The 20161-nt window shown below is 43.1% G+C and overlaps 1 protein-coding gene across 1 annotated transcript in view; it reads left to right on the top strand.

Annotated features, from left to right (window-relative positions):
- Positions 1 to 20161, top strand: part of ACACB (acetyl-CoA carboxylase beta) — a 140154-nt gene that overhangs the window by 33633 nt on the left and 86360 nt on the right. The window contains 8 exon segments of the mRNA XM_033220706.1: positions 1848 to 1986; positions 6144 to 6253; positions 6602 to 6683; positions 8426 to 8524; positions 10211 to 10320; positions 10433 to 10543; positions 13706 to 13915; positions 14537 to 14707. Coding sequence (XP_033076597.1) covers positions 1848 to 1986; positions 6144 to 6253; positions 6602 to 6683; positions 8426 to 8524; positions 10211 to 10320; positions 10433 to 10543; positions 13706 to 13915; positions 14537 to 14707 — 1032 coding nt within the window.

The raw sequence follows: 20161 nt of genomic DNA, 5'->3' as shown, positions 1-20161 counted from the left end.
ATGTAAGTCAAGCTTTGAAGCCATATGCCTAATTTTTTTTTTTTTTAAACAAGAAAACTAGGGGCTGGACATGGTGGCTCACATCTGTAATTTCAGCACTTTTGGGGGGCAAGGCAGGAGGATTGATTGAGCCCAAGAGTTTGAGACCAGCCTGGGTAACATAGCAAGACCCCATCTCTACAAAAAATAAAAAAATTAGCTGAGTGTGCTGGTGCATGCCTTTAGTGCCAGCTACTCAGGAGGCTGAGGCAAGATGAACTTGAGGGGTTGAGGCTGCAGTGAACTATGATTGCACTACAGCCTGGATGACAGAGACTGTGTTAGTTTGCTCTCACACTGCTAATAAAGACATACCCAAGACTGGATAATTTATAAAGGAAAAAGGTTTAATTGACTCACAGTTCTGCATGGGTGGGGCGGCCTCAGGAAACTTACAATCATGGTGGAAGGAGAAGCAAACACATCCTTCTTCACAAGGTGGCAGCAAGGAGCAGTACCAAGCAAAAGAGGGAAAGCCCCTTGTAAAACCATCAGATCTCGTGAGAACTCACTCACTATCAGGAGAGCAGCAGCATGGGAGTAACCACCCCCATGATTCAATTACCCCCCACCGGGTCCCTCCCATGACACGTGAGGATTATGGGAACTACAATTCAAGATGAGATTTGGGTGGGCACACAGCCAAGGCATATCAGAGACCCTGTCTCAAAAAAAGAAAACAACAAAAAACTAGAGCTTTGGCTTTATTTTTCAGAGACATGGCCAGGAGATTGGCCAGTTGTACCTCTTCATGTGGACATAAAGCTCAGAGAGGGAAGGGGTGTTCTCAAGGCCACACAGCAAGTTCATGACGCAACTGGGAATTGAAATCAGGACTCTTTCTGTTGCTCTCTGCGGTTGAGGACAACCAGCATTGACCACTGTTCCTCCTTACCACATCTAAGACCTTTAGCCTTTAGAATGCACAGCCAGCCATGAGGGCAGTTCAGAGAACAGGTCAGACTGGGGAAAGTTCAAGTCCTCACTCTGCTGTGTGACCTGGGGCGGGTGAATTAGCTCCTCTGAGTTTTAATAGTTTAACCCCCAAATAGAAATAATAGTGAAAGCTCTTTCAAAGGGCTGATGTGAGGATGAAATGAAATAAGGCAGGTAAAACACATTGTGCTGTAAAACATCCAAAAGTGTTAAGGGTAATCACGATTACACCAAAGGAATAAAAAAATTCTTCCCCGGGCTTGGCACAGTGACTCATGCCTGTAATCCCAGATCTTTGGGTGGATGAGGTGGGCAGATCATTTGAGCCCAGCCTGGGTTTGTGTTCGAGTTTGTGCCCAGCCTGGACAATATGACAAAATCCTGTCTTTGCAAAAACATTAAAAAAATGAGCAGGATGTGGTGGTGTACACTTGTAGTCCCAGCTACTCGGGAGGCTGAGGTGGGAGGATCACTTGAACCTGGAAGGTTGAAGTTACAGTAAGCTGTGATTGCACCACTACACTCCAGCCTGGGTGACAGAGCAAGACTCTGTCTCAAAAAAATAAATAAATAAATAAAATTTAAAAAAATGTATCTATATATTTCATCCAAACACCCATCCATTCATCTATCCATCCATCCATCCATCCGTTCATCCATCTATTTGATGATCCATTCATGTGGCTGACAGAATTTGAGCTCCTGCTCTGTGCTGGGATGTGTGCCATGGAAATGCATAGAAATACCAAGAGGAATGCTGTGTCGCAGGGGCTGCAGGAGGCTCTGCAGCTGAGAGGTGGACTCAGGGTAGCACGTGGCCCCCAGCACAGGTAGATGTGCATCTTCAGCTCCTTCCTTGTCTTCCTGTGCAGGTGCTTATTGCCAACAACGGGATTGCCGCTGTGAAGTGCATGCGCTCCATCCGCAGGTGGGCCTATGAGATGTTCCGCAACGAGCGGGCCATCCGGTTTGTTGTGATGGTGACCCCTGAGGACCTTAAGGCCAACGCAGGTACCTGGGCCTTGACCCTCTCCTCCCGCCACGCCCCATCCTTGCCTGCCCTCGCCTCCTTCCCCTGTGCCTAGGCAAGTCCATCCTGGACTCCAGATGGTCAGGACCTCTCATGAGTCTATATTTATTTGTCCTTCCTTCTTTATTTAATTAAAACGTCTGCTGACATCAAGAACGACTGTGCCTTACAAAAATGCAAATGGTTAACATGCAGAGGAAATTGGATCTTTGAGAAATGTCTGTGTTCTAGCAGATTGGGGGCTGTTTCTCCTGGTGTTTTCCTGCAGGTGGATGTAATTGTATTTCAATCACTTGTTCATTCTTCTGTTCATTTGCCTGAGTTTTTTATGATGAATCATTCTATAAACAACTGTTGGATGATTTACTTTTTTCCTGAACATTCTTATCCTTTTATAGGCCCTACTCCCCACAGCAGCCAAAGTGACCTTTTAGAAACATAACTTATTCTGCTGTGTTTTCTGAAGGTTGTTAAAATCAAAAACCTTGGCCAGAGTGGTGGCTCATGCCTGTAATCCCAGCACTTTGGGAGGCTGAGGCGGGAGGATTGCTTGAGCCCTTGAGTTCGAGAGCAGCCCAGGCAACATAAGACCCTGTATCTACAAAAAATAAAAATAAAAAAATAACTGGGTACAGTGGCACGCACCTGTAGTCTCAGCTACTCAGGAAGCTGAGGTGGGAGGATCAGCCCAGGGGGTCTAAGCTATAGTGAGCTGTGATTACACCACTACATTCCAGCCTGGGAAACAGACTGAGACTCTGTCTCAAATAAAACAACATAAACCTAAAAGCATAACTAAGATCCGAGCATAGTGGCTCACACCTGTAATCCCAGCGCTTTGGGAGGCCAAGATGGGCGAATCACTTGAGGCCAGGAATTTTGAGACCAGCCTGCCCATCTCTACTAAAAATACCTCCAAAAAATTAGCCAGTCATGGTGGCAGGTGCCTGTAGTCCCAGCTATTCAGGAGGCTGAGGCAGGAGAATTGCTTGAACCCAGGAGGTGGAGGTTGTGGTGGGCTGAGATCACTCCACTGCACTCGAGCCTGGGCGACAGAGCAAGACTATCTCAAAAAAAAAAAAAAAAAAAGCAAAACAAAAACCAACATAAGTCAGGTCTTCAGGTCTTTTCGTGCTTCTTCTTAAAATGCATCAGAGGCTGTGTGCTCTTCCCAGTAGTAGCAACCTCAGCACCATCCCCTAAGCCTTCCTGCCCCAAGCTCTGCACGGACATGGCCTCATTTGTTACTTATAGCTCTGTTTTACAGATGGCACAGTCGAGGCACAGGGATGTAAATTTATCACTTGTCCAGGGTCACACAACCGTCATGTGATGCAGGTGGGATGGGAGTTCAGAGTTCAGAGCATTATCCAGTGGGTCCTCCCATCTTGGTTAGTCTAAAATTCAAGATTCTTACCCAGTCCCATAAGTCCCCTCCTGACTCCATCTCGAACCTCTCGCCCTCCATCAGCCGGGTACCAGTCACGCTGGCCTCTGGCGGCTCCTGGGCCTGTTGCAGAGTCTTGGTGCCTGCTGGATCCTCTATTGAAGGTGCTTCTCCCAGAGCCCTTTGTGCAGTGGACTCCCTCCCCACCCAGTCTGTAGGTCTCACCATGATCCTTGCATCTCTCTCAGAGAACCTCATTTATTTTCTTCCCAGCACTGACCTGAGTCTGTAGTTATTGTGTTTATTTTCTTGTTTATCTTCTCCAACATAAAAGAAAAACTGGATGAGGACCAGGAAGCGTGTCTGGCCGCTCCCTTCGTCATCTCTGGAATCTCCCCATTGGCCAACATTTCTGTGTTTGATAAACATAGGAGGCAGGCAGGCCGGAAGGAACAGCTCTGGGGTTTCTTTCTGTGTTTGCATATAAAGTGCCACAATCTTCAATTTCAGGATCGTAGCAAATGTCATAGTACAGATGTCCCAACCCCTGTGTTTGGATTGAGTCTAACTTTTCCTAGTCCGAAACACCGCTCAGTGGCTGTTGTCTGACTTTGGCCTCATTGATGTGTGGGTTTTTGTTTGTCTGTTGTTTTTTTTTGAGATGGAGTCTTGCTCTGTTGCCCAGGCTGGAGTGCAGTGGTGTGATCTTGGCTCACTGCAGCCTCCACCTCCCGGGTTCAAGCAATTCTTGTGCCTCAGCCTCCCAAGTAGCTGGGACTTCAGGCGTGCACCACCATGACCGGCTAATTTTTGTATTTTTAGTGGAGACAGAGTTTCCCCATGTTGGCCAGGCTAGTCTTGAACTCCTGACTTCTGGTGATCTGCCCGCCTCAGCCTTCTAAAGTGCTGAGATTATAGGTGTCAGCCATTGCGCCCAGCCAACATGTGGTTTTTTTAAGGACATATTCTTAGATGTGGAATTTCTGGCTTAAAGAGCGTATTTTAAAATCAAAATATTGCATTATGTTCAGCCTTAAAAAGGAAGGAAATCCCGTCATGTGTTACAACATGGATGAACCTTGAGGACATTGTGCTGGTCCCAAAAAGTGAAATAAACCAGTCACAAAAAGACAAATACTGCATGATTCCATGTGTAAAGGGTAACTAGAGTAGTGCAATTTATAGAGAGAGCGAGAGAGAGTATATATCATCGGTTGCCAAGGACTTCAGGGAGGGAGAAAAAGGCAGTTGTTGATGAGTATAGAGTTTCAGATTCATAAAATGAAAAAGTTCTGGACATCTGTTTCATGATATAAATATACTTCACTATTGAACTGTACACTCAAAAATGGTTAAGATAGTAAATTTTACGGTTTTTTTTTTTTTTTTTTACCATAATTAAAACTCTGACTGTATTTTTGTTTGTTTGTTTGTTTGTTTGGGGTTTTTTTTGAGACAGGGCCTTGCTCTGTCGCCAAGGCTGGAGTGCAGTGACATCATCACAGCTCACTATAGTGTTGACCTTTGAGGCTCAAATGATCCTCCTGCCTCAGCCTCCCAAATAGCCGGGACTATAGGCATGCACCACCATTCCTGGCTACTTTTTTTGGATTATTATTATTTTTTTTTTTTCTAGAGATAAGGTCTCCCTTTATTGCCCAAACTGATCTTGCATTCCTGGCCTCAAGCAATCCTCCTGCCTCAGCCTCCCAAAGTGCTGGGATGATAGGTGTGCACCAGTGCGCCCAGCCCTATTGTATTATTTAATGGTAAAACAATATTAAGATAAACTTTAAATAGGAAATATTTTTTAAAACCCACCTCTAATCCCACTCTGTTGACAGATTACTTCCTTTGTCCTTCATTCCCTTCCAGGCCTTCCAGGCCTTGTCCAGAGACACATCTGTTTCACGTAATTAAAATCATATTTCATTTTCTTTAAATTTTCTTCCTTTTTTTTTTTTTTTTTAAATGAGACGGAGTCTTGTTCCATCACCCAGGCTGGAGTGCAGTGTGGCGTGATCTCAGCTCACTGCAACCTCCACCTCCTGGGTTCAAGCAATTCGCCCACCTCAGCCTCCCAAGTACTTTGCATTACAGGTGCCTACCACCATGCCCAGCTAATTTTTGTATTTTTAGTAGAGACAGGATTTCACCATGTTGACCAGGCTGGTTTTGAACTTCTGGGCTCAGGCGATCTGCCTGCCTCAGCCTCCTAAAGTGCGGGATTATAGGCATGAGCCACCATGACCAGCCTTCTCTTTAAATTTTCTTTTCTTTTCTTTTTTTTTTTTTGAGACGGAGTCTTGCTCTGTCACCCAGGCTGGAGTGCAGTGGCCAGATCTCAGGTCACTGCACGCTCCTCCACCTCCCGGGTTCATGCCATTCTCCTGCCTCAGCCTCCTGAGTAGCTGGGACTACAGGCGCCCGCCACCTCGCCCGGCTAGTTTTTTTTTTTTTTTTTTTTTTTTGTATTTTTTAGTAGAGACAGGGTTTCACCGTGTTAGCCAGGATGGTCACCATCTCCTGACCTCGTGATCCGCTCATCTCGGCCTCCCAAAGTGCTGGGATTACAGGCTTGAGCCCCCGCGCCCGGCCCTCTTTACATTTTCATATATATTTGTCCGTTGTTGCCGTAGAAGTCTGCATGGTTCTGCTTTCCATGGCTGTACACAGTCACATCTTGTAATGTTCTGCCATTGACGTCCGTCTGTCAGCAGTTCCTTTCTTCTCGCTCCCATTTAATTTCAGAGTACATCAAGATGGCGGATCAGTACGTCCCCGTCCCAGGAGGGCCTAATAACAACAACTATGCCAATGTGGAGCTGATTGTGGACATTGCCAAGAGAATCCCCGTGCAGGTAGATGGACCAGGGTACCTGAGCGTGGTCTCTGAGTGTGGGTTGATGCCCCTTGGTTCTAGTTCAATTCCACAGTTCACAAGGGGCAGAGGGTCCAGGTCCCACAAGGCTCCAAATTCCTGGGCTGATAGAAAAGAGTGTTCAAGTGATGCAAAGCACATTCTTTTTTTAAAAAAATTTTATAAACAGGATCTCGCCATGTTGGCCAGGCTGGTCTTGAACTCCTGGGCTCAAGTGATCCTGCCTCGGCCTCCCAAAGTGCTGGGGTTACAGGTGTGAGTTACTGTGCCCAGCTGGGAGGCATATTCTTGAAGGAAGATTGTTGCTCACCCCTTTCTGTGTTTGCAGGCGGTGTGGGCTGGCTGGGGCCATGCTTCCGAAAACCCTAAACTTCCGGAGCTGCTGTGCAAGAATGGAGTTGCTTTCTTAGGTAGAGTGTGTCCCCATCGGATACATGGGAATTGGGGTGTTGCTGGGACATTCTGCTGGGTCTGACCCTCTTTCTACTCCTGTCCTGTAAAGCGGAGGTCCCTTTGATTTCCCACGTCACACTTTCATTGTGAGGAGTGAGTGAGTCCCAGGGTGGAAGGGCACACAGCTAATCTGCCAAGTCATGGAATTAGGAACTGCCCGCTTTTCAAAGGAAGACACACAGGCAGCCAACAAGCATATGAAAAAAAAGCTCAACATCACTGATCATTAGAGAAAGGCAAGTCAAAACCACAGTGAGATACCATTTCTTGGCAGATTCTGATGCGATTGTGGAGAAAAGGGAATGCTTATGCACTGTTGGTGGGAGTGTAAACTAGTTCAACCATTGTGGAAAGCATATGGCAATTCCTCAAAGAGCCAAAAATAAAACTACCAGCAATCCTGTTACTGGGTATATACCCAGAGGAATATAAAATCATTCGACCGTAAAGACACATGAACATGAATGTTTATTGCAGCACTATTCACAATAGCAAAGGCATGGGATCAAACCTAAATGCCCATCAATGACAGATTGGATAAAGCAAATGTGGTACATATACACCATCGAATACTACACAGCCATCAAAAATACTGAGAGTATGTCTTTTGCGGGAACATGGATGGAGCCATTATCCTTAGCAAACTAACACAAGAACAGAAAACCAAATATTACGTGTTCTCACTTATAAGTGGGAGCTAAATGATGAGAATACATGGACAGAAAGAGGGCAACAGCAGACACTACTTGAGGGTGAAAGGCGGGAGGAGGGAGAAAAGCAGAAAATAACTATTGGGTACTAGGCTTAGTACCTGGGTGATGAAGTAATCTGTACCACAAACCCCTGTGACGTGAGTTTATGTGTGGAACAAATTTGTGCGTGTAATTATATCCATGTCCTTGTGTAGTTTAGGGGAATCATTTACTATCATGTAATACATCCCTGCTTCTCCTTACCTGTGGGTCTGAAAACAGTCTTGCCCAAATGTGAAGCAGCTCAGTGCAGATCAATACCTGATGTTCACCTGAGGCGCAGCCGGGAGTCCCATGCCCATTGACGTTTTCTTTGTCTGTGGGCTCTGAGTACATACGGGCATCTGTCCTGTCTGACAGTCATCCAGGACTCTCATTATCAGTCTTAATTCCTCTGGAGGTTGATGATCCAGCCCACTGGACAAATGCAGCCCATGGCTTGCCTTTGTAAATAAACTTTTATTAAAACATGGTCTTGCTCATTCATTTATGTATTGCCTATGGCTGCTTTCACCCTACACTGGCAAAGTTGAGTCATTGTGACAGAGACCTGCAGGCTCGCAAAACTGAAAATATTTCCCATCTGGCTCTTTATAGAAAGAGTTTGCTAACCTATGGTCCAGCTCTTTGAGCTCCTAGCTTACCTCTTTGATCTAGCTTTCTGCCTTCCCCCCAAAGTGTATTTTGTGTATGTCACTGTAGTCTAGGTTGTAACTCACAACAGGTTTACAATCCACATGTGTTGAAAGTTGACTGATGCAATAGCAGACTAACAGATTTTTTCCTTCCCTGACATGAGGTTAAGCTCCTTGAGAGCTGGGACCAGAGAATTTTCTCTGTCATCTTCTCCTCACCTGGCCCCACCACCATGCACTCGGTCGGCACTCAGCCTCGAGGGTCTTGTGACTGACCAGATTCTGCTTCCCTTCTTGTCCCCAACTCCTCAGGCCCTCCCAGTGAGGCCATGTGGGCCTTAGGAGATAAGATCGCCTCCACCATTGTCGCCCAGACGCTGCAGGTCCCAACCCTGCCCTGGAGTGGAAGCGGTAAGGGACCCCGAGCTTCCCTCTGGGGGAGCTTCTCAGCCCAGTCTTGGTAATGTGAACAATCAGGGTGACAGAAGTATGCTTGTAACAATTCTTTCTGTTACAAATGTTACTTTTGTTTTTTAGTCACTAGCAAAATATTTTAAAATTTTAAGTTAGTAAACAAGTGGTACAATTTATCGTAGGCAATTTAGAAAATACAAGAGGTACAAAAAAGAAATGGAAATCATTCATAATCCTATGACCCAGTGCTGAACATGTATTACACTGTGGGTATCTACCTTTCCAACATTTTTCTTGGCATACTATTGAAAAAAAAAAAAAAAAAAAAAGACAAATCTTGGCCAGTGGCTCATGTCTGTAATCCCAGTGCTTTAAGAGGCTGAGGGAGGAGGATCACTTGAAGCCAGGAGTTCAAGACCAGCCTGGGCAATAGAGCAAGACCCCATCTCTAGACAAAGTAAAAAAAAAAAAAAAAAATTAACTGGTTGTGGTGGTGCATGCCTGTAGTCCCAACTACTCAGGAGGCTGAGGCAGGAGGATGGCTTGAGCTTAGGAGGTTGAGGTTACAGTGAACTATGATGGCACCACTGCACTCCAGCCTGGGTGATAAGACCCTGTCTTTAAAAGGAAGCAGCAACCCATCTTACATTCCCTAGTTTGTGACTTTTTTTCCCACTAATGAATATCTTTCTATGTAAAAAATATACTTTATACCCTTTAAGATGCCTGCATAGGATTATTATGTCTTACGGATGTATCATAATTGACTTAACAGTCCTCATAGTTAAATAATTTAGATTGTTTCCAATTTATTTTTTCTAATTTAAAGAATATTCAAAGGAATGGAGCTTTGATAATCTTACAGCTAAATTTATGTGTGCATTTTAATAATTTTCTTAGGATAAATTCCTAACAGTGGAATTTCTAGGACAAATTAAAAAATAAGTAGGACAGTCTCAGAAGTTTCCTATTAAATTTGATTTTTTTTCCCCCTAAAAGTTGAATTTTAAATTTGGGATGGAAAATTTACTTTCATTTGTTAAATCTTTGCATGGTTTTGGTAAATAATTATTCACATATAAATGATTCCATAAGGTAGAATTGGGACTTTTTTTGGATTTAGATTAATACGGCTGTTGTTGGTAGACTCAGTCTGAGTTTCTTTCCTTTTTTGTTGTTTTGTTTTTGAGACAGGGTCTCACTCTGTCACCCAGGCTAGACTGTAGTGGCATGATCATGGCTCACTGCAGTCTTGACCTCCTGGGCTCCAGTGATCCTCCTGCATCAGCCTCTCCAGTAGCTGGGGCTACAGGCCCATGCCACCATGCCTGGCTAATTATAAACATTTTTTTGTAAAGACAAGGTCTCACTATGTTGCCAGGGTTGGTCTTAAACTCCTGGGTTCAAGCGGTCCCCCCACCTCAGCCTCCCAAAGTGCTGGGATTGTAGGCATGAGCCACCGTGCCTGGCAGTTAGTTTCTTAAGCTTGATTTCTCATTCAAGGTTGGGTTAGTTCTTGAGGAAATGAAAAGCTATTGTGAGAAGCTGAAGGGAGTGTCTGTATTCCACTGGTCCAGAAGCCCAGGTCTAGCACTACGTCAGGAGGGAGAGGCCCTGCGGTTTCTGGGTTGTGTGTGTTTCTCCTGGATTTGGGAGGAATCAGCTTTCTTTGTGACTCTCCAGGCCTGACAGTGGAGTGGACAGAAGATGATCTGCAGCAGGGAAGAATCATCAGTGTCCCAGAAGATGTTTATGACCAGGGTTGTGTGAAAGACGTAGATGAAGGCTTGGAGGTAAATGCAGAGCCTGCGGGGGCCGGGGGGCCAGAACCGAACTGCCTCTGTCCTGGGAGCGGTTGGCAACTGGCTAATCTCTAAAGAGGTCTGTTTGTCCCTTTGCATCCAGGCAGCAGAAAAAATTGGTTTTCCATTGATGATCAAAGCTTCTGAAGGTGGCGGAGGGAAGGGAATCCGGAAGGCTGAGAGTGCGGAGGACTTCCCGATCCTTTTCAGACAAGTGAGCAGTTCTTGCTGTGTCTTTTCGCATCTGTCTTTGGGAATTGTTTGTGGGCTGCCAGATTATTTCTCTTAGCATTATTCTGTGACTGTCAAGAAGACATTTGTAGGAGCTGGATGTATTGTTGTATTGTATTTTGCAACAAATGCATACATTTTTACTCAGAAAAGCCCATGGTTTTGTGTTGATCTTGACAGCATCTTTTAGGTAGTTCAAGTCTATAAATCAGGGTATCTAGAAATGATTTCAGAGATACAGGATCAAAATAGCTGTTTGTGACAATGTTGGCCTATAGAGGAATGGCATATTTTATAAATTTTAGTACTCTTAGTATTTCTAATGTTTGTAGATGATCTATTTTATTTTATTTTTGAGACAGAGTCTCACTCTGTCATCCAGGCTGGAGTGCAGTGGCACGATCTCAGCTCACTGCAACCTCTGCCTCCCAGGTTCAAGCGATTCTAGTGCCTCAGCCTCCCGAGTAGCTGGGATTACAGGCGTGTGCCACCTCACCCAGCTCATTTTTGTCTTTTTGGTAGAGACAGAGTTTCACTATGTTGGCTGGACTGGTCTCAAACTCTTGGCCTTGAGTGATCCGCCCACCTTGGCATCCCAAAGTGCTGGGATTACAGGTGTGATCCACTGCGCCCTGCCTGATCAATTTTAACTGTAGGAACAAATGGCATATTTACTTACTTACTGGTAGCTAGTTTTCTTCTTTTAAAACCTTATGTCTGTTACTAGCAATGTTTAGAAAACATTTATACTGACAATCTTCCCATTCTTAAAGCTAACTATTTTAATATTTCTAGGTTTTCTTCTAGACCTTCTTCATATGTATATTTTAAAGAACTGTATTCAGTCTACACAAAATTTTGTTCTGCATTTAAAATATTTCAAATTGTAGATCATGAATATTATTATGTTATTCCAGCCCTGGCAATTATTTTGATGATTACTCAATATTTTATGTGTGGCTCTAGCCTTATTTATGAAACCTTTCCTTTTTTGTTAAATGTTTAGCTTATTTCCACTTTGTTATGAATAATAATACTATAGTATAATATGATATTTAGTACTATAAATAACACTTAGCTATTTTTTTTCCTCTTCTGAATTTTTTTCTTGGATAAAGACTTGGGGAGAAAGACTTAGTTAAATAGCATGCACTTTACATGCACTTCCATTTTTCTTTTTTTTTTTTTTTGAGACAGAGTCTTGCTGTGTCACCCAGGCTAGAGTGTGGTGGCACGATCTCTGCCTACTGCAAGCTCTGCCTCCTGGGTTCACGCCATTCTCCTGCCTCAGCCTCCCAAGTAGCTGGGACTACAGGCGCCCGCCACCATGCCCGGCTAATTTTTTGTATGTTTAGTAGAGACAGGGTTTCACCATGTTAGCCAGGATGATCTCGATCTTCTGACCTCGTGGTCCGCCCGCCTCAGCCTCCCAAAGGGCTGGGATTACAGGCATGAGCCACCGCACCCGGCCTTTACATGTGCTTTCAAACACATATCAGTACATTGCTTTCTAGGAGTTTTACTGATTATACCACTCTTGGTATAATATGTGAGTGTTGTATAAAGCAGCAGTTTCACTACCATTGTATCTCTGTTGGAGTATATAGGTGTTTTGGAGATTTGGGTGGGGGGAAGAATTGATATTAAAAGGCAAGTTGCAGCAGCAGTACAAAAAGTTCATGTCTATCCTTCACCCAGTTTCACTCGTTAATATTTTTCATATAACTTTGCAACTAAGAGATTAACATGGGCACTTTTCTGTTCAGTAAACTCCAGACTAGATTGAATTTCATCAGTTTTTGCACTAATGTCCTTTTCCTGTTGCAGGATTCATTCCTGGATTCCATGTTGCATTAGAGGTCATACAGATTTTAAAGCTTTTTTGCTTTTTAAAAATAGACTTTATTTATTAGAGCAGTTTTAGGGTCACAGCAAAATGAAGCAGAAAGAATAGAGAGTTCCCACATATCCCAGGCCCTCATGTGCACACAGACCCCCAAGCTTTTTTATTTTACTTACATGAGTGCACTATGAATATCTTCGTCATGTAGAGAGTCAATCAAGTCAGCAACGTGTTAAGAATAAAAAAGGAAAAACCCTTTTCCCCCATCACCTTCCAACTTTCCTTTCTCAGATGTAACCACTGTTAGCAGCTGCCAGGGGGATCTCTTTTCAGCACTGTCACTGTATATACTTTTACATAGACATTCATACAGTTGTTTTATTATTTTTTTGCGTGAGTTCATCCTATACATTATTGCAAATTACTTTTTTTAAACTTAATTTGTCTTAGAAATCATTGTGCGTGAATACTTTTCACATTGTCTTTAAGAATCTCTAGAAGACGTGCCTATAAAACAATGCCTTTCAGCTCTTAACAGGATGAAGTAAGTTTGTCCTTAGATTCCACCTGGGAGAGCTAGCTGAGAAAGAGCAGTAAGTGGAAGAAAAAGACAACCACAGATTAGTATGTTTTGGTCCCATTTTCATTCAAAGAAGCTTTCTCTGTATGTGTCGCTATATGCATAGAAGAAAGCCAGTTTGGGCACCAAACTCTTAACAATACATTATCTTTAGGGGATGTGATTGTGGGGAGATTTTACCATTTCACAAAGTTTGACTTAAAAAGAGAATATGTTGGCAGGTAGTGACTATCTGGGGCTGGTGGTGCAGATGATAAAGGAATTTACCAAAACAATTGTAGGTAAAGAAAGGCAGATTTATTGGAGGAAGTATGAAAATATGTTGCAAGACTGCAACAGGCAGCACAGCTGAGAAGGGGCTGGCTGCAAAGAGGCAAGGGCTGGTGGGAGGTTTTATAGGGTGGTGCTGGAGGAGGGGCTATGAGGTTGTTATGTCCTGGGGTTGTTTGTGATTAGTCATCTCTTAAAGCAGTTGTTCATTGTTCTTCCCCACCTGGGGCCCTCCGCCACCTGGGGCCGGCCCCTTTCTCATTGTTACTGTGGAGTCAGGACTCCACAGAATATTATGTCTTTGAGACAACAAAAGTAAAAGATCAGCAGAGTCCTGGATGAGTACCCTAAACACATCACTGCCTTTGTTTTATGTTCTCTCCTGAGAACTTCCAGAAGCTTCCAGAGCTGGTTTCCCCATGAAGATCAGGCTGCTCTGCTTCCCCTGACAGGTACAGAGTGAGATCCCAGGCTCACCCATCTTTCTCATGAAGCTGGCCCAGCACGCCCGTCACCTGGAAGTTCAGATCCTCGCCGACCAGTATGGGAATGCTGTGTCTCTGTTTGGTCGTGACTGCTCCATCCAGCGGCGGCATCAGAAGATTGTTGAGGAAGCACCGGCCACCATCGCCCCGCTGGCCATATTCGAGTTCATGGAGCAGGTACACTTCTTAAAGCCCAGGGGGCAGCTTCAGAGAGAGCCGTCTCAGCTCAGAGTCAGGAAGAACTTTCTACCGTCAGTGTGGCCGGATGGTGGCATGGGTGCCTAACAGGAGGGAGGAGGGCCCATTCCAGAGGTGATTTCAGCATCACACAGGTTTATTGGATTAGCCCGTCTGTGAACTCCCCAAATATTTCTTTTCTTTTTTGAGACAGAGTCTCACTGTGTTGCCCAGGCTGGAGTGCAGTGGTGCGATGGTAGTTCACAGCAGCCTGTAACTCCTGGACTCAAGTGATCCTCCCACCTCAGCCTCCCGAGTAGCTGGGACTACAGGAATATGTCACCATGTCTGGCTAATTTAAAAAAAAATTTTTTTTGTAGAGACAGAGTCTTGCTATGTTGCCCAGGCTGGCCTTGAACTCCTGGCCTCAAGTGATCCTCCCATCTTGGCCTCCTTAAGTTCTGGGGTGACAGGCATGAGCCACCACACCTGGCCAGTCCCAAAATATTTCACACATAGCAGCTGCTGAGTCTGCATTTGGTGAAGGAACTGATAGTCACCATTTACAGTTCCCTGAAAAGACCTCTGGAACCCTCTTGGCCTCTTTCTGTTTCTTCACAGTGTGCCGTCCGCCTGGCCAAGACCGTGGGTTATGTGAGTGCAGGGACAGTGGAATACCTCTACAGCCAGGACGGCAGCTTCCACTTCTTGGAGCTGAATCCTCGCTTGCAGGTGGAACATCCCTGCACGGAAATGATCGCTGATGTCAATCTGCCGGCCGCCCAGCTACAGGTGAGAAAATGGGCTCGGGGCCTTGGGACTTCTCCGCCCTGGGTCGGGGGTCCATGTGCTGCTCCCATTAGTCCATCGCGCCCGTCTCTTGGCTGACTGTCCCAGGGGAATGACTGGCCAAAGAGCACTTTGAGAAATCTGTAAAAGCTATAGTTCTCCCTGGGAAAATATCTTTTATACAATTTCAGGGCATTCATAGACCTAGAGAAATGTTTCTTTACCTTTTTATCATTATCACTCCCTGCAAGGATCCTTTGGACACATTTTATATCCTAATCCCTGTCTTGTGAAATTTTAATATCACAGATATACCACATATCCGTTTGGATATTGTAGATGTATCTATGCTTTATTCATGAAAAGAGTGAGTGTTTTTCACTCCCAAGAACAAATATTTGTCTCTTCAGAGGCAGTATCACCCCTGTTAAGAATATGTGACCCAGAGTTATAAACTCTTGGGTTAAAGGGAACTCTAAATTTTTTTTTATTTTTAATTTTTATGGGTATATAGTAAGTATATATATTTACAGGGTGCAAGAGATTTTTGTTTTTGTTTTTGTTTTTTTGACACGGAGTCTTGCTCTGTTGCCCAGGCTAGAGTGCAATGGCACAATCTCGGCTCACTGCAGCCTCCACCTCCCAGGCATGCAATGTGTAATAATCACATCAGAGTAAATGGGTATCCATCCCCCTCCAGCATTTATCCTTTCTTTGTGTTATGGTGTTATGAATATTCCAATTATACTCTTTTAATTTTAAAATGTACAATAAATAATTGTTGACTGTAGTCGCCCTGTTGTGCTATATCAAATACTAGGCCGTATTCATTCTATTAATCACTACATTTTTGCACCCATTAACCATCCTCGCCTTCCATGCCCCTATCTCTTCCTTTCCAGCCTCTGGTAGCCATCATTCTACTCTCTGTGTCTGTGAGTTCCGTTGTTTTAATTTTTAGCTCCCACAAGTGAGTGAGAACATGCAAAGTTTGTTTTTCTGTGCATGGCTCATTTCATTTAACATAATGTTCTCCAGTTCCATCCACGTTGTTGCAAATCATGGTCTTATTATTTTTTCATGTCTGAATAGTATTCCATTGTGTGAAGGTACCACATTATCTTTTTTCTTTCTTTCTTTTTTTTGAAATGGAGTCTCGCTGTGTTGCCGAGGCTGGAGTGTAGTGGTGTGATCTCAGCTCACTGCAACCTCCACCTCCTGGGTTCAAGCAATTATCCTGCGTCAGCCTCCCTAGTCGTTGGGATTACAGGTGCACACCACCATGCCCAGCTAATTTTTGCATTTTTGGTAGAGATGGGGTTTCACCATATTGGCCAGGCTGGTCTCAAATTCCTGACCTCAGATGATCCACCCGCCTCAGCCTCCCAAAGTGCTGGGATTATAGGCATGAGCCCCTGTGCCCAGCCTGTACCACATTTTCTTTATCCTATCATCTGTTGATGGACTTTTAGGTTGATTCCAAATCTTGGCTATTGTGAATAGTGCTACAGTAAACATGGGAGTACAGATATCTCTTCGATATACTGATTTCCTTCCTTTTCAGTATATTTTTAGCAGTAGGATTGCTAGATTGTTTGGTGGTTCTGCTTCTAGGTTTTTTTTTTTTTTTATTATTATACTTTAAGTTCTCGGGTACATGTGCACAACATGCAGGTTTGTTACATATGTATACATGTGCCATGTTGGTGTGCTGCACCCATTAACTCGTCATTTACATTAGGTGTATCTCCTAATGCTATTCCTACCCCTGTCCCCTCCCCACAGTAGGCCCCGGTGTGTGATGTTCCCCTTCCTGTGTCCAAGTGATCTCATTGTTCAGTACCCACCTATGAGTGAGAACATGCAGTGTTTGGTTTTCTGTTCTTGCGATAGTTTGCTGAGAATGATGGTTTCCAGCTGCATCCATGTCCCTACAAAGGACACAGACTCATCCTTTTTTATGGCTGCATAGTAGTCCACAGTGTATATGTGCCACATTTTCTTTCTTTTTTTTTTTTTTTGATTTTATGTTTCTGTTTATTTTTCTTTTTTTTTTGATTTTTTTTTTTTTTGATCTTATGTTTCTAAGTGCCACATTTTCTTAATCCAGTCTGTCACTGATGGACATTTGGGTTGATTCCGAGTCTTTGCCATTGTGAATAGTGCTGCAATAAACATATGTGTGCATGTGTCTTTATAGCAGCATGATTTATAATCCTTTGGGTATATACCCAGTAATGGGATGACTGGGTCAAATGATATTTCTAGTTCTAGATCCTTGAGGAATTGCCACACTGTTTTCCACAATGGTTGAACTAGTTTACAGTCCCACCAACAGTGTAAAAGTGGTCCTATTTCTCCACATCCTTTCCAGCACCTGTCGTTTCCTGATTTTTTAATGATTGCCCTTCTAACTGGTGTGAGATGGTATCTCATTGTGGTTTTGATTTGCATTTCTCTGATGGCAAGTGATGATGAGCATTCTTTCATGTGTCTGTTGGCTGTATGAATGTCTTCTTTTGAGAAATGTCTATTCCTATCCTTGCCCACTTTTTGATGGGGTTGTTTGTTTTTTTCTTGTAAATTTGATTGAGTTCTTAATAGGTTCTGGATATTAGCCCTTTGTCAGATGAGTAGATTGCAAAAATTGTCTCCCATTCTGTAGGTTGCCTGTTCACTCTGATGGTAGTTTCTTTTGCTGTGCAGAAGCTCTTTAGTTTAATTAGATCCCATTTGTCAATTTTGGCTTTTGTTGCCATTGCTTTTAGTGTTTTAGACATGAAGTCCTTACCCATGCCTATGTCCTGAATGGTATTACCTAGGTTTTCTTCTAGGGTTCTTATGGTTTTAGGTCTAACATTTAAGTCTCTAATCCATCTTGAATTAATTTTTGTATAAGGTGTAAGGAGAGGATCCAGTTTCAGCTTTCTACGTATGGCTAGCCAATTTTCCCAGCACCATTTATTAAATAGGGAATCCTTTCCCCATTTCTTATTTTTGTCAGGTTTGTCAAAGATCAGATGGCTGTAGATGTGTGGTATTATTTCTGAGGACTCTGTTCTGTTCCATTGGTCTATATCTCTGTTTTAGTACCAGTACCATGCTGTTTTGGTTACTGTAGCCTTGTAGTATAGTTTGAAGTCAGGTAGCGTGATGCCTCCAGCTTTGTTCTTTTGGCTTAGGATTGTCTTGGCAATGTGGGGTCTTTTTGGTTCCATATGAACTTTAAAGCAGTTTTTTCCAATTCTGTGAAGAAACTCATTGGTAGCTTAATGGGGATGGCATTGAATCTCTAAATTACCTTGGGCAGTATGGCCATTTTCACAGTATTGATTCTTCCTATCCATGAGCATGGTATGTTCTTCCATTTGTTTGTGTCCTCTTTGATTTCACTGAGCAGTGGTTTGTAGTTCTCCTTGAAGAGGTCCTTTACATCCCTTGTAAGTTGGATTCCTAGGTATTTTATTCTCTTTGAAGCTATTGTGAATGGGAGTTCATTCATGATTTGGCTCTCTGTTTGTCTGTTACTGGTGCATAAGAATGCTTGTGATTTTTGCACATTGATTTTGTATCTTGAGACTGCTGAAGTTGCTTATCAGCTCAAGGAGATTTTGGGCTGAGATGATGGGGTTTTCTAAATATACAATCATGTCATCTGCAAACAGGGACAATTTGACTTATTCTTTTCCTAACTGAATACGCTTTATTTCTTTCTCTTGCCTGATTGCCCTAGCCAGAACTTCCAACACTATGTTGAATAGGAGTGGTGAGAGAGGGCATCCCTGTCTTGTGCCAGTTTTCAAAGGGAATGCTTCCAGTTTTTGCCCATTCAGTATGATATTGGCTGTGGGTTTGTCATAAATAGCTCTTGTTATTTTGAGGTACGTTCCATCAATACCGAATTTATTGAGAGTTTTTAGTATGAAGGACTGTTGAATTTTGTCAAAGGCCTTTTCTGCATCTATTGAGATAATCATGTGGTTTTTGTCTTTGGTTCTGTTTATATGCTGGATTACATTTATTGATTTGCGTATGTTGAACCAGCCTTGCATCCCAGGGATGAAACCCACTTGATCATGTGGATAAGCTTTTTGATGTGCTGCTGGATTCAGTTTGCCAGTATTTTATTGAGGATTTTTGCATCCATGTTCATCAGGGATATTGGTCTAAAATTCTCTTTTTTTGTTGTGTCTCTGCCAGGCTTTGGTATCAGGATGATGTTGGCCTCATAAAATGAATTAGGGAGGTTTCCCTCTTTTTCTATTGATTGGAATAGTTTCAGAAGAAATAGTACCAGCTCCTCCTTGTACCTCTGGTAGAATTCGGCTGGTCCTGGACTTTTTCTGGTTGGTAGGCTATTAATTAGTGCCTCAATTTCAGAGCCTGCTGTTGGTCTATTCAGGGATTCAACTTCTTCCTGGCTTAGTCTTGGGAGTGTGTGTAAGTGTCCAGGAAATTTATCCATTTCTTCTAGGTTTTCTAGTTTATTTGCGTAGAGGTGTTTATAGTATTCTCTGATGGTAGTTTGTATTTCTGTGGGGTCGGTGGTGATATCCCCTTTATCATTTTTTATTGCGTCTATTTGATTCTTCTCTCTTTTCTTCTTTATTAGTCTTGCTAGCGGTCTATCAATTTTGTTGATCTTTTCAAAAAACCAGCTCCTGGATTCATTGATTTTTTGGAGGGTTTTTTATGTCTCTTATCTCCTTCAGTTCTGCTCTGATCTTAGTTATTTCTTGCCTTCTGCTAGCTTTTGAATGTGTTTGCTCTTGCTTCTCTAGTTCTTTTAATTGTGATGTTACGGTGTCAATTTTAGATCTTTCCAGCTTTCTCTTGTGGGCATTTAGTGCTATAAATTTCCCTCTACACACTGCTTTAAATGTGTCCCAGAGATTCTGGTATGTTGTATCTTTGTTCTCAATGGTTTCAAAGAACATCCTTATTTCTGCCTTCATTTCGTTATGTACCCAGTAGTCATTCAGGAGTAGGCTGTTCAGTTTCCATGTAGTTGAGCGGTTTTGATTGACTTTCTTAGTCCTGAGTTCTAGTTTGATTGCACTGTGGTCTGAGAGACAGTTTGTTATAATTTCTGTTCTTTTACATTTGCTGAGGAGTGCTTTACTTCCAACTTGTGGTCAATTTTGGAATAAGTGCAATGTGGTGCTGAGAAGAATGTATATTCTGTTGATTTGGGGTGGAGAGTTCTGTAGATGTCTATTAGGTCAGCTTGATGCAGAGTTGAGTTCAATTCCTGGATATCCTTGTTAACTTTCTGTCTCGTTGATCTGTCTAATGTTGACAGTGGGGTGTTAAAGTCTCCCATTATTATTGTATGGGAGTCTAAGTCTCTTTGTAGGTCTCTAAGGACTTGCTTTGTGAATCTGGGTGCTCCTGTATTGGGTGCATATATATTTAGGATAGTTAGTTCTTCCTGATGAATTGATCCCTTTACCATTA

This window comes from Trachypithecus francoisi, unplaced genomic scaffold (assembly GCF_009764315.1).
Source record: "Trachypithecus francoisi isolate TF-2019V2 unplaced genomic scaffold, Tfra_2.0 Lachesis_group11, whole genome shotgun sequence".
Classification (NCBI taxonomy): domain Eukaryota; kingdom Metazoa; phylum Chordata; class Mammalia; order Primates; family Cercopithecidae; genus Trachypithecus; species Trachypithecus francoisi.
Note: the sequence above shows the minus strand (reverse complement) of the source record. Positions and strands in the feature narration are given on the sequence as shown.